Source organism: Sorex araneus, chromosome 6, assembly GCF_027595985.1.
Source record: "Sorex araneus isolate mSorAra2 chromosome 6, mSorAra2.pri, whole genome shotgun sequence".
Lineage (NCBI taxonomy): Eukaryota > Metazoa > Chordata > Mammalia > Eulipotyphla > Soricidae > Sorex > Sorex araneus.
The window spans coordinates 154,298,110-154,309,909 of NC_073307.1; the positions used below are offsets into that span (position 1 = coordinate 154,298,110).

The window sequence follows — 11,800 nt, forward strand, 5'->3', positions numbered from 1 at the left end:
CCACAGGCATACCACACCTTTTCCTACACGTCCTTCCATCCCTCCTCAAACTCTTTGCAGGTTCGGGTTTCCATTCCCCTAGGTGCAGAGAGGCTAGTCAATGCTGATGCCATTATCTAAAGCCTTAAAGACCCTTAGCTCATAGGTGATGAAGGCTGGAGCCCGGAACTGCCTCCCTGAGCCTGGCTAATGGAGCGGGACGGCCAGAGAGACATCCTAATCAGATCAGCTCTCATTTCTGCACTCTCAGGTGGTCCCGCTGGGCAGAAGAGGGTGAAAACCAATGCTTGTCCAGCCGGGAACAGAACAGCAAGCAGCCGGGAACAGAACAGAAAGTACCTGGAGACTGGCTTCCTGGTTGGTAAACAACACCCAGGAAATGAAGGACATGGTTTCCAAAGTCAGTTCCATTTATTAAATGTTGATTTTCACAGACCAGAAATACAAAATAAATGTAGAAATAGGGCCCCCCACCACCCCCCCACCCTTAGGAGCGCTGGGTCTTGACCTCACGTGACCCCCTGCTGCAGCAACTTGAATGGGACAAGCGGCACACAGGACAAGCAGCAGCCGTCCATAAGGTTGGGGAACTGGACGAGGCTGTGGATCCTGTCGGGCCCTGCCTCCCACCCAATCTCCCCACGCATCAGAGTGGTCCTGGCGGCCGGGCAGAGGGCGCTCCTCCCTCACTGCCCCGGAGGGTGCGCGCCGCCAGGAGACCTAGCTCGGGTGGCACAGAATTCGAGCGCTACACTGCATGAGACACTGGTACCAAAGCATGAGTGGGGAGACTGGAGGGGGGGAGCCGGGCAAGCCACGATGGAGACGGGAATGTTCCTCCTCTCTACTCATCGGATCCGGATGCTGAGTCTTCTGAGCTGGGTGGCGAGCTGGCCAGTTCCTCTTCCTCCGAGTCCTGAAAAACACAGGTGTCGTTAAGGGGAAAGAGGGGAGCCTTCCCGAGCCCCTTTACAGCAACAGCCCACCCTGTCCCTCCCCCAGCCCCGTTCTGAGCCCTCTCCAGAACCTACCAGACCTCCGGCCAGCCTCACCTCTGCCCCGCCTCAAGGCTCAGACCAGCCCCAACCCAGGCCCACAAACCCCAACATGCCCTGCCCTCCTGGGCACCCTGCCCCCCCCCACCTCCGGCCCCCCACTGCTGGCGCACCTCACTCTGCCGCCTCTTCTTTTTGCTCTTGTTTTCTTCTGAAGAGCTCTCGTCACTGGACACAAACTCTTTGCTCTTGAAGCTTTCGCTTAGCTGCCTGGAGGAAGACTTGGACGATGAGCTCCGGGAAGGTGTTGATTTCTTTTCCATCTTTACCTTCACTTTCTTCTTCTTCTTGGACTTGTCCCTTGAGGAGCGAGGAAAGAGAGCTCTGCCTTCCAGTCCCACCCCCCCTCACCTAGGGGCCAGCCTGTCCTCTCCCCGACCCAGCCACTCTGCCCTCCCTCTCGAGGTAAACAGGCAGCCCTGTGAGCCCTAAGGGAAAACACAAGAACTCAGCAACAGGGGCCGGAGCAATAGGGCAGCGGGTAGGGTGTTGGCCTTGCACACGGCCGACCCGGGTTCAATCCCCAGCATCCTGGAGGGTCCCCCAAGCACCGCCAGGAGTAATTCCTGAGTGCAGAGCCAGGAGTAACCCTTGAGCATCACTGGGTGTTGACCCCAAAAGCAAAAAAACAAAACCAAAACACAAAAACAGTATCAGGGGCCACAGCCCGAAGCTGCTTCACAGCCAAGACTCCTCTGACATGAGGGGGCTCCCCTTGTGTGCGACTTATCACGGCGCCCATCACTTAATGTCCAGCCCCACTTGTGAGGAGGCCCTGAGTTCTCGCTGGGAGTAAGCCCAGAGCACACGCAGGTATGACCCCACACCCCCCTTCCCCTCCAACACACGAGCCAGGGCCATTGCTAAGCGGTCCAGTGCACTCTTTAAACCAGGCTTGGGTTTGATTCCCCCCCCTACCACGCCGGCAATAAAGTAACAACACCCTGGAATTACACTCCATAACGCTTTGTTTCAACCCGAGGCCCCAGGACAACTGACCCTCTAGAAAAATGGGTCATATTTGATCCAATTATTCCAGGATTTTTTTTTTTTTTATCATGTTACCAATATCAGGCCGCCAGTCTCACCTACCAGATTCGAGAAGCGCTGCTCTATGTACATCAGAAACACTCCGAGACACCAAAGACAGGGGCTGAGGTGCTTGCCTTCTAGCCAGTTGACCCGTTTCAATCCCCGCCGGGCACGGAGCCCGTGCCACCCCCAGCCCCTCTCCCCCCACCACTCACCGAGAGTGCTCAAGCCCACCTGCCAAAGATGCAGATGCTGAGCTGGTTGGGTGCAGACACTCACCTCTTAGAAGACTCGCCCCGGCCCCCTTCATATTCCTTCATGGCCTTTTCGTACTCCCTCCTGGCATCCTCGGCCTTGCGATCCCACTCCTGTTTTACAAAGGCATCGACGCCAACACGCGGAAACAAGAGCAAACCGTGAGAGCATTGCAGGGCCAAGCGTCCAAGGCCAAGTCCCACCGGGGGTCCGTCCTTGCCACAAGCGGCCAGCCCTCGTCTCCGCCTCGGCGGCTCACCTCTTTCTTCTCCTTGGACATGCCCTTCCAGATCTCGCCAGCCTTCTTGGAGAGGTCGGTGATGCTAATACCGGGGTGGTCTGACTTGATCTTCTCTCGGCTGGCATTGAGCCATAACATGTACGCAGACATGGGCCTCTTGGGGGCATTGGGGTCTTTGCCCTTCTTCGTCTATAGGGAAAACGAGAGACAGCTCAGCGGGGAAGGCACTCTGCCGTGCAAACACCTGACCCAGAGACCATGCCCTCCACCCCCCATCCTCTCTCTCTCTCTCTCTCTCTCTCTCTCTCTCTCTCCCTCCCTCCCTCCCTCCCTCTCCCTCTCTCCCTCCCTCTCCCTCCCTCTCTCTCTGTCCCTCTCCCTCTCTCTCTCCCTCCTTCCCTCCCTCTCTCTCTCCCCCCCCCTCTTTCTTCTCTCTCTCCTCTTTCTTCTCTTTCCTCTCTCTCTCATTCACCCTCCCCAGGCCAAGAGCCTCCTACAGGGAAGAACCATCCCTAGAACCCAGCGCTTCCCATGTTCCCATGGGCCCTGGGACAGAGGCCGCCCGCCTGGCTCCTGATTCAGAAACGAATCGTCTCAAGACCAGAGAAGAATGTCCCGACCGCTCCAAAGGTTGCAGCCTAGCTACCAAACTCAGCGCTGAGGAGGGGCCCGCCGGGCAGCAGGGAAGCAAGGGGAGGACCACCCCGCCCCCCCGCCCTCCCGTCTGGGCAAGTGTCTGCACCTCCGCGGGCTTCTTGCGGCTCTTGCGATCTTTGTTCATCTTGGCCTTTTTCAGCTGTTTCCGTTTCTTCTCGTCTCGGTCACTGTCGCCCTCGTTACTGGAGGAGCTGGCCGAGGCGTTGCTGTCAAACCTGCCGGGGGGTTACACTCAGAGAAGGACAGCACTCCCAAAAGGGGAGCCTGAGGACCCCAGGGCAGCCGCGGCGACCAGCCCCCAGTCCTGCTCCTCCCCCTTCACGGAGGGGCTTGCAGCCAGCCTGTCTGGGCCAAGCTTGGCAACAAACAGCCCAGGGGCTGAAGCCCTGCCCCACCCCATCCCCCACCCCCCACCCTCCCAGGGGACAGAAAAGCAGCCTTGTCTGTGCCTAAAACATGCCCCAAATCTACCACCCATCCCTGCCTCCCTTGATTTAATCATCTCGATCGACTTAAGAGTCTTTTCTGGTGAAAACCCACTTTGGGCCGAAGCTGCGCATGCCTAGATCATTCCGTTCAATCCAGCCCACCTGCCCAGAGGAACCCTCAGACTGCTCTGCTGTTTTTAGTTTTGTTTTTTTTTTGGGGGGGGCGTCACACCTGCTCAGGGGGTTATTCCTGGTGGTGCTTGGGGGACCATATAGGATGCAGGGGATTGAACCGGGGTCGGCCATGTGCAAGGCAAACAAACGCCCTACCCGCTGTGCTATCTATCACTGCAGCCCACTCTGCTGTTCATTCTTTCTTTCTTTCTTTTTTTTTGCTTTTCGGGTCACACCCAGCGATGCACAAGGGTTACTCCTGGCTCTGGACTCAGGAATTACTCCTGGCGGTGCTGGGGGACCATATGGGATGCTGGGAATCGAACCCGGGTCAGTCGTGTGCAAGGCAAACGCCCTACCCGCTGTGTGCTATAGCTCCAGCCCCTCTGCTGTCAGTTTTTAAAGCATTTCCCTACACGTTTGCTCATCGGCCTTCAGAAGCCATGAGACAAACCAAACTCCCGGGCTAACGGACATCAGGTTTCTGCGGCCAACCTTCGCTCTCCAGTCCCCTGGAGGGGCAGTCCTGGTTTTATGTCGGGACCCACCTGCCTGCACCGGGCAGGGGCTCCCCCGAAACTGCAGCAGCTAAAGGGCGGCTCAGGACAATCGAATAACTCAGAGTTGGGAAGCAACCACATTTACTGCTGCGCTAAGAGGCACTTTCTGGTGTAACCTCATAAAGCAGTACGGCTAAGCCTGCCCAGAGCTTCGGAAAAGACACTCGGAGCTCCCCTGGGGGCAAACCTACCTAGAACTAGACACAACAGAAACAGATTCCGCGCCACTGTGCAGAGGCCCAGGGCCCTGGACTTTCCAGTTACCGCAACTCATGAAATTCCCTTTTCGGCTCAAGTCAGCTTTGAACATCTTCCTCCCGCTGGCCATCAAGAGTCACAACTTGGCCGGAGAAGGTGCTTATGCTTCACAGTGAGGGCCCGGGTGCACCAGCTGACCCAAGGCCTCCAAGCCAGGGCTGGGCAAGCCTGGGTCTCCGTCCCGCTCTCCTGCGACGCTTCCTGGCTTCAGTGTGCCTGACGCTCAACCAAGCCCCGGATCACTCTGAAAGCACCTTCACGTCCCACCTCGTCACGGGGGGCAGTTCATGTGTCCTTTCCACCCGGGGTCAGCAGCTCGTCCCTGGACACACATGTCCAGAAATCTGGTCCCCTAAAAGCTTATCGGCTGCACCCTCACCCCCACGTCGTGGAACCCAAACTCACTCCTCGGCCACGTCTTCCTCCTCTTCACCTGGATTGAATGACTCATCTGAAACACACACACACACACACACAAAACACACGGACACACATCAGAGCACGCATGGGCTTGGTCCTGCGGAGAAATCCCCCTCGCTGGCCCCGACGTGCCGGCTTGCCCACCCCCACGGCCCAGCAGCGCCCGAGGGGAAGCAGCAGGAGGGGGGGAGGGGGGCCCCCACCGGTCTCCTCTCCCGAGTCATCGCTGCTGTCGTTGGCATTCTCTTCCCGGATCTTGCCCTCCTCTTTCATCCGCTCCAAATAGGCGTCGTGCTGGTCTTCGTCGGAGTCGGCGTACTCGTCGTAGGACGGGTTCATGCCCTGGGCCGGGGAAGAGCGGGGAGTGAGGTGCCGGTGCGCCCCGGCACCGCGGTCCCTGGCACACTGGAAAGCACGCCCCACCCCAGGCCTGTGAGTAAGGACCGAGCAGCAGCTCCCAGGAGACCGGGGGGCTGGATCGTTGCAGACAGCCAGCGTGCAGGGGGCCCTAGGCCCGAGGCCTTCCTGCCGGTGGGGTTAGTCCCAGCCCCTCCCGCTCCCAGCCCCACGGGGGGCTCCTGAGGGGCCGCAGAGACTGAGCTAAGGTCATGCTAAGGAAACCTGCACCCGGAGGGTCCCACGCACCTCTTTTTTCTATAGGAGTGAGAAAAGAAAAGGAGTGAAACAGAAGCCAGGAGATCCCTGCTGCCGCCCTGTCCCGCCGCCACCCCCGCCCCGCCCCCAACCACCACCGCCCCGCAACCCCGATTCCCCGATTCGAAAGGACCGGAGCCCCGAGGCTGGGCCTCGCCACACCGCACGGAGGTACCTCTTTCAAGCCTCGGTTCTTGATGTTGAGCTTCTTGGCGTTGACAAAGTCAAAGAGCTTCCCGTACTCCTCCCTGCGCGGGGAGATACACACGGGTAGCGAGGCAGGCGGGCAGCGTTCCGCTCCGACAGCCGGAACACAGTCTCCAGCCCAGCGGCTCCGAGTCCTGACCCCCCACACCACCCCTCCAGGCCAGGGGCAAGGAAAGAGTCAGGCGCCAGCCTTGCAAGAATTCCCCGAAGCTCCGGGAAAAGCAAGCGGGCGTGCGGGGATGGGAGCGGTGTGCACCTGCTTACAAATAAGCAGAGGGCAGGAGGCGGCCCCGACTTCATTTGTTCTGTTTTTCATTTCGCCTCTCCCGAGGTCGGGACTCAGACGAAGCACAGGAGACTGCCTGTGACCCAACCCGCGCTGAGCCCACCGCGAGCGCTCAGTCAACATTTAGCAGCCACGTAGCTGGGAAAGTTAACAATGGGCAGTTCCGTGCAAGGGGGGGGGGGAGAGAAAGAGAAGGGTGCAAAGGGCACAGTCTTCAAAGTGCAAAAGGAAAACAGAGGGAGCAGCTGGGACTGGAGGGATAGTCCGGTGGGGAGGGCGTTTGCCTTGCACATGGCCAACCTGGATTCGAGCCCCAGCATCCCGTATGGTCCCCAAAGCACCGCAGGAGTGATTCCTGAGTGCAGAGCCAGGAGCAATCCCTCAGGTGTGAACCAAAAAGGGAAAAAATAGGGGGGGCGGGCAGCTTCCGGAGGCTGAGAGCTCCGAGGACCCATGGCACGGCAGCGGAAACAGCTGGCGCCAGGTTTAGAGCTGGGGGGGGGTCCCCTCCTTCCCCCCTTCCCTCCCACCCCATGGCAGCGAGGCACGCACCTCTCGATGCTGCTGAAGGTGTACTGCGTGCCCTGCTTCGTCTCGATCTCGAAGTCGAAGGAGCGCGTGGTGGTGGTGCCCCGGGCGAAGTTGACGAAGGAGATCTCGTCGAAGCGGATGTGCACGGGAGGCTTGTGGACATAGATGAAGCCCCGCTCCAGCGGGTACAGGAGGCCCGAGCTCGCCTTGTAGGAGCAGGTGATGCACTGGGCGCCCGAGTGCCTGGTGGAGGTGCAGGATCGTGGGTCACGAGCCCCGCAGCACCGAGAAGCATCACCTGATCGGGTCAAGCAAGGCAGCAGCCCTCACGCTGCCCCGCCGGACGCGTCGAGTCCCCTCGTGAGACGACCCAGCCAGCCCCGAAGACGCGGTGTTCCCCCCTCTCGGGAGCCAGGGCAGGACCCCCCGGGCCGGCGCCCTCACCCTTGGAAGTTGCCCGGGACGGTGATCTTGCGGTTCACCAGTGCTTTCATGACCCGGCTGACCATCTCATAGAGAGACCCCGACATGTTCTTGGTAAGCCGTCCCTCGAAACGCTTCTCCACCTCCTCCCTGCAAAGGCAGGAAGGCTAGGTCGCGCCTGTGCCCGGCGTACGGGGGCAGGGGACATGCACCCGGAGACTCACTCGTTCATGTTGAGCGTCAATGAGATGTCTTCGTCTTTGGAGAAGAGAAGAATCAGAAAGTGGTAGCGGGTCTGACCCTGCTTGATGGGGGGGTCCAAGCTGATCTGGGGAGGGAGAAGCATCATGGTTTAACACACCAGTCCAGAGACCACCGGGGGGGGGGGCTGGAGTGATAGGTGGAGTGATAGGACAGGGGGTATAGCGTTTGCCCTGCATGCAACCAACCCGAGTTCGGTTCCCAGTATCCCATATGGTCCCCTGACCACCGCCAGGAGTAATTCCTGAGTGCAGAGCCAGGAGTAACCCCTGTGCATCGCTGGGTGTGACCCAAAAAGCAAAAAAAAAAAAAAAAAAAAACCCACAACAACAACAAAAATAAAAACAGTCCACCAGGGGGCTAGAGTGGAGGGCATCTGCTTTGCACACAGCTGACCCAGGTTCTATCCCCAGCACCCCATAAGCTCTCCTGAGCACTGCCAGGAGTGATTCCTGAGTGCAGAGCCAGGAGGAAGCCCCGAGCATCGCCAGGTGTGGCCCCCAAACCAAAATCAAACAAGAATCCACAGATTGGCACGCAAAAACCCAAGGCTTGATCCACTCTCGGTGGTGTCTGCTCACCACGAAGAACATCTGCCGCTGGTCCTTGTGGGGCAGCAGAAAGAGACGCAGCACTGTGGTGTAGGGGATCTTGTAGTCGAAAGTCTTGCCGTGCAGGTGCAGGAAGGTGGGGTAGATGCGGATGTCGTAACGGCCTCGGGGAGTCAGGCACTGCAGCTCCCGGAAGATGCAGATGGCGTCTCCGGTGGCCTGGATCACGTCTGCCTTCGACAGCACGTTCTGGGCAAAGGCCTGCAAATGTGGACACGGGTCAGGCCAGAGCCATCCCTCGGTGCGCTGGGCACAGCTGACTCGGGCAGGAGGCCCGGCTGGGGAGTGTCCCCAACAACCCCCACCAGCCCCAGCACTGCCGGGTGTGACCCTAGGAAATGAAAGCCCAGACACCGGAAAGCACACACTGGTGATTAAGCAGCAGGGAGCCCACCCCCAGGCCAGCTCCCCGAGGCCTCACCTCCACAGGGTCCACGCCGTCCTCCTGGGTGGGGGGCACGTAGAAGCGCACCTCCATGAGCGAGACCTCGGCGTCATCATTCTGGTGGAACTCCAGCGTCACCTCGTTCTTGCCCGTGGTGCACTGGGACACGTTGCTAAGGGGGATCTCAAAGACCGGCTGGTCCCCAATGTCGAAGGAAAGCAGCTGCCCTGTGGGAAAGGGCTTAGTAAGCCGCCGGGTCCCATGCTCCTGTGCGCAGGCGCAGCCGTTCCACCCCAGACCGCAGGCTCCCCGGGGACAGTGAGCCGGGGTGGGGGGGGGGCCCCTCTGTCCACCCGGCACCTCCACGGCTAGGTGCGGGCGTTGGGAGGCTGCTCAGCTCATAAATACATCATGAACTACAAAGTGACGGGAAATCAGAGACGGTGGAAGAAAGGGGTGCCAAAGCCGGGCAAAGGCGGCAACTCGATCTTCTCCCTGAACATCTCGAGCTTCCCCAGGACTCACCACCAAACTTCACCGTTCCCCAGTTCCAGCCCTTCACGCACAGGTCCTTCTCCACGAGCTCCAGGCGATAGTGAGTTTTGAAGAAATCAGACAGCTTCTCAAACTCCTGTGAGCAGAGAGCAATTCCGGTAAACCGAGAGGGGCCTTCACCCAGGCCTGCACGCCGGGGACAATTCCAAAACTCTGAGAAACGCTCCTCGCATGCCCGCATTAGGAATCCGTGCCGACTTACTCTTGGTTATAAAACTATTTGAAAGGGTGGTGCAAGAGGCTGTTTGCGGGGACTAGCGCTCAGGCTGAGGGGGGAGGGAAGTCGGGTACTAACATCCTGGCTGGGGGGGTCCCACAGTGCTACCTGACGCTGGGCAGGCACTGCTTAAGAGCAAAAATGACGAAGGGAGATCATCATTAGCTCAAACCGCTAAAAAAAAAAAAAGGGGGGGGCAGCAAAACCTCAGCTCAAATCATCCGGTTGCACCTGGGCATGGGTATAACCTACCCCAAAGCCAGACACAAACTCACGGAGATCAGCTTCGCTCCTGAGACTCTGGCACCCAACGGGGTTGAACAACTGCCTGCCTGACAGCCCAACCCAGCCTCGCCGGCCTGCTCCAAAGAGGCCACAGCCAGCAAGCACACGGTCATCAGAGGAAGGCGCCCCAATTCCTCTCCGAGAAGATTCGAGATGGCACCGCGTAACGGAGATCACAGACCCAGGGCAGCTCACCGACTCTCGGAAGCCATCATACTTGTAGACGTGGCCGTTTTTCGTGAGGAGTTTGAGTCCGTGGCCCAGAGCAACGCGGCGCCAGATGCCTTCCGTCAACTCCCCGGCCTGGATGTTGTCCACTTTGCCCGTCTTGCTGTTCTTGAAGATGATGCCCTGGCGGCTCAACCTCAACCGACCATCATTCTGTGGGAAAACAGGCCCCAATGACTGCCCGGGTGGGAGGACTGGGGGGGAGGGGCAAAGACAAAACAAGGGTGCCCCAGCACCCAGGTCCCATCCCGCCCAACAGCTGCCACTCTGGGCTGGCCAGATAGCAACACAAGAGCAAGAGCTGAAGGCAAGTGGCCAGGACGTCTGCACTCTCCTCGTGGTTTCACATCCACCCAATGTGCAGGGCCTACGCTTCAGAGCTCAGGACTGCGGGTTGGAGAGACAGGAGGGCAGGGAAGGTGCTTGCCTTGCAGGCTGTCCACCCAGCTGCCATTCCTGGGCACTGCATATGATACCAGGAGCGAGCCCTGGGCACAGAGCCAGGAATATGTGCACCCCACCCCAGCCCCCCAAAAAGCAACACAAAGCAACTCAGAATTCAGCACTGAGCCCCAGATAAGGTCCCTTCAGGCCCCCAAATCCTGGAATTCTGTATTCTGTTTTGTTTGGTAGTTTTTCGTTTTGTTTTGTTTTTTGCTTTTTGGGTCAAACCCAGCAATACTCAGGGGTTACTCCTGCCTCTGCTCTCAGGAATTACTCCTGGCGGTGCTCAGGGGACCACATGGGATGCTGGGAATCGAACCTGGGTCAGCCGCGTGCAAGGCAAACGCCCTACCCGCTGTGCTATGGCTCCAGCTCCTGTATTCTGTTTTTGTAGAGAGACGCCTTGGTGGCCTTGGTGGCCTTTCCCCAAGGCATCTAACACTGGCAAGTTCTTACTGTCTACAGAAAGAAAGTAGCAAGCGTGAAGTCCACTCCCCTGCCCGCTCACCATGGAGCCTTTCACCTCCTGATAGACATCGTTGAACTCCAGGGTCTCGGCCATGCTGACCTGCCCCTACTGGCCTCCGCTGGGAGCCGGCCCCAACTCCTGGGTGGGCGTTGCAGCTCCTCCGCAGGCCAGGCGGGGAATCTGGAACCGGAGGGAGGGAGGGAGCGAGAGATAGAGAGAGAGAGAGAGAGAGATGCATGAAAGGCCCGCACCTCACGCCAGGCCCACCGATGCAACCAGGTGGCACCTGGCCTCGGGTGGCTGGGCGGGCTCGGGGGCTCGCTCCTGGCTTCGGAACCTACCGGCGGGCTATTCTGCAGAGCGAGCTCCGCAAGCAGGCCCGGCCCGAGCCGAGCGGGCGACTCAGGCCTGGAGCGGCGCTGCCACCCCCGTCAGACCCCCTGCCCGGGCCGCTCCAGCCGGCGCCATGGCAACGAGCAGCGGAAGCCTCGGGCCGCACCCAGCGTGCACGATCTCCCTCCCTCCCAGCGCTCCCGCCGCGCCGCGACCCCAAACCCCGCACTTCTCCCACCCCCATCCCCGGAGATGGATTCGCCCGCGGCCCGCAGGTTCGAACGTGGAACGATCCATCGGCTGCGTCCCGCGGGGGGGGGCGTCGGCGGAAAGGGGGGGGGTCCGCGCCCAAGGCCACGACGACCACCCACCTCCTCAAGCTGCAGCCTCAGGGACGGGCGGTGGGTGCGCAGAAGGACGCCGTGGGGGGGGCGGGGACACGGGGGACCGGGGGGCACGCTGGGGGAGCTCTTCCCGCGTGCGCGGCCCCGCGTCCCGCCACCGGAAGCCGCGCATGGATCATAGAGAGGAACAACTGGCTAGAGAGGCGCGAGCCGGCTCCGCCTCCGAGACGAGTCCCTAGAGCGTCGCCGCCCGCGCGGGGTTTTGCTGAGGGAAGCCGGCGGCGGCTGCGTGCGTGCGGGAGGGTGGCGGGCGGTGCGGGCCCTCGCGCGCGCGTCCCTCGTGGAATCGGACTTGAAAGGGGGGGCAGGCGGGGCGCAGAGTCGTGCCACCCACCGCAAGAAACGCTTCTCCCGTGGAGGACTGGGCTCGAGGGCGAAATTGTGGGGTGGTGATGCTTCAGGGCGCCCGCAGACGCGCGCGGGGGTG

At 60.2% G+C, this 11,800-nt stretch overlaps 1 protein-coding gene across 2 annotated transcripts; it reads right to left on the reverse strand.

Annotated features, from left to right (window-relative positions):
* Positions 1–465: 465 nt before the first annotated feature.
* Positions 466–11,483, reverse strand: SSRP1 (structure specific recognition protein 1). 2 transcript variants are annotated; one of them, XM_055143226.1, is made up of 17 exons: positions 11,341–11,483; positions 10,676–10,816; positions 9,691–9,876; positions 8,964–9,069; positions 8,475–8,665; positions 8,024–8,254; positions 7,406–7,509; positions 7,203–7,331; positions 6,780–7,001; positions 5,910–5,982; positions 5,284–5,422; positions 5,066–5,111; positions 3,326–3,455; positions 2,602–2,772; positions 2,367–2,455; positions 1,169–1,355; positions 466–916 (listed from the first exon to the last, which is right to left on the reverse strand). In XM_055143226.1, exons 2-17 carry the CDS (start codon positions 10,727–10,729, stop codon positions 845–847), a joined length of 2,130 nt encoding a protein of 709 aa, XP_054999201.1. In that variant the 5' UTR covers positions 10,730–10,816; positions 11,341–11,483; the 3' UTR covers positions 466–844. The 2 variants fall into 2 exon arrangements, with proteins under 2 accessions (XP_054999201.1, XP_054999202.1); XM_055143227.1 differs by lacking the exon at positions 11,341–11,483 and adding an exon at positions 10,978–11,125.
* Between the last annotated feature and the right edge of the window lie 317 nt (positions 11,484–11,800).

What these genes read in the sequence shown, in the direction of transcription:
- SSRP1 (XM_055143226.1), bottom strand. Translation starts at nt 10,729, where the DNA reads ATGGCCGAGACCCTGGAGTTCAACGATGTCTATCAGGAGGTGAAAGGC. An exon ending in TTGACGCTCAACATGAACGA is followed by an intron (nt 7,332 to 7,405) that starts GTGAGTCTCCGG and finishes CTGCCTTTGCAG; the next exon opens with GGAGGAGGTGGAGAAGCGTT. An exon ending in TGACTCGGGAGAGGAGACCG is followed by an intron (nt 5,112 to 5,283) that starts GTGGGGGCCCCC and finishes TGTGTGTTTCAG; the next exon opens with ATGAGTCATTCAATCCAGGT.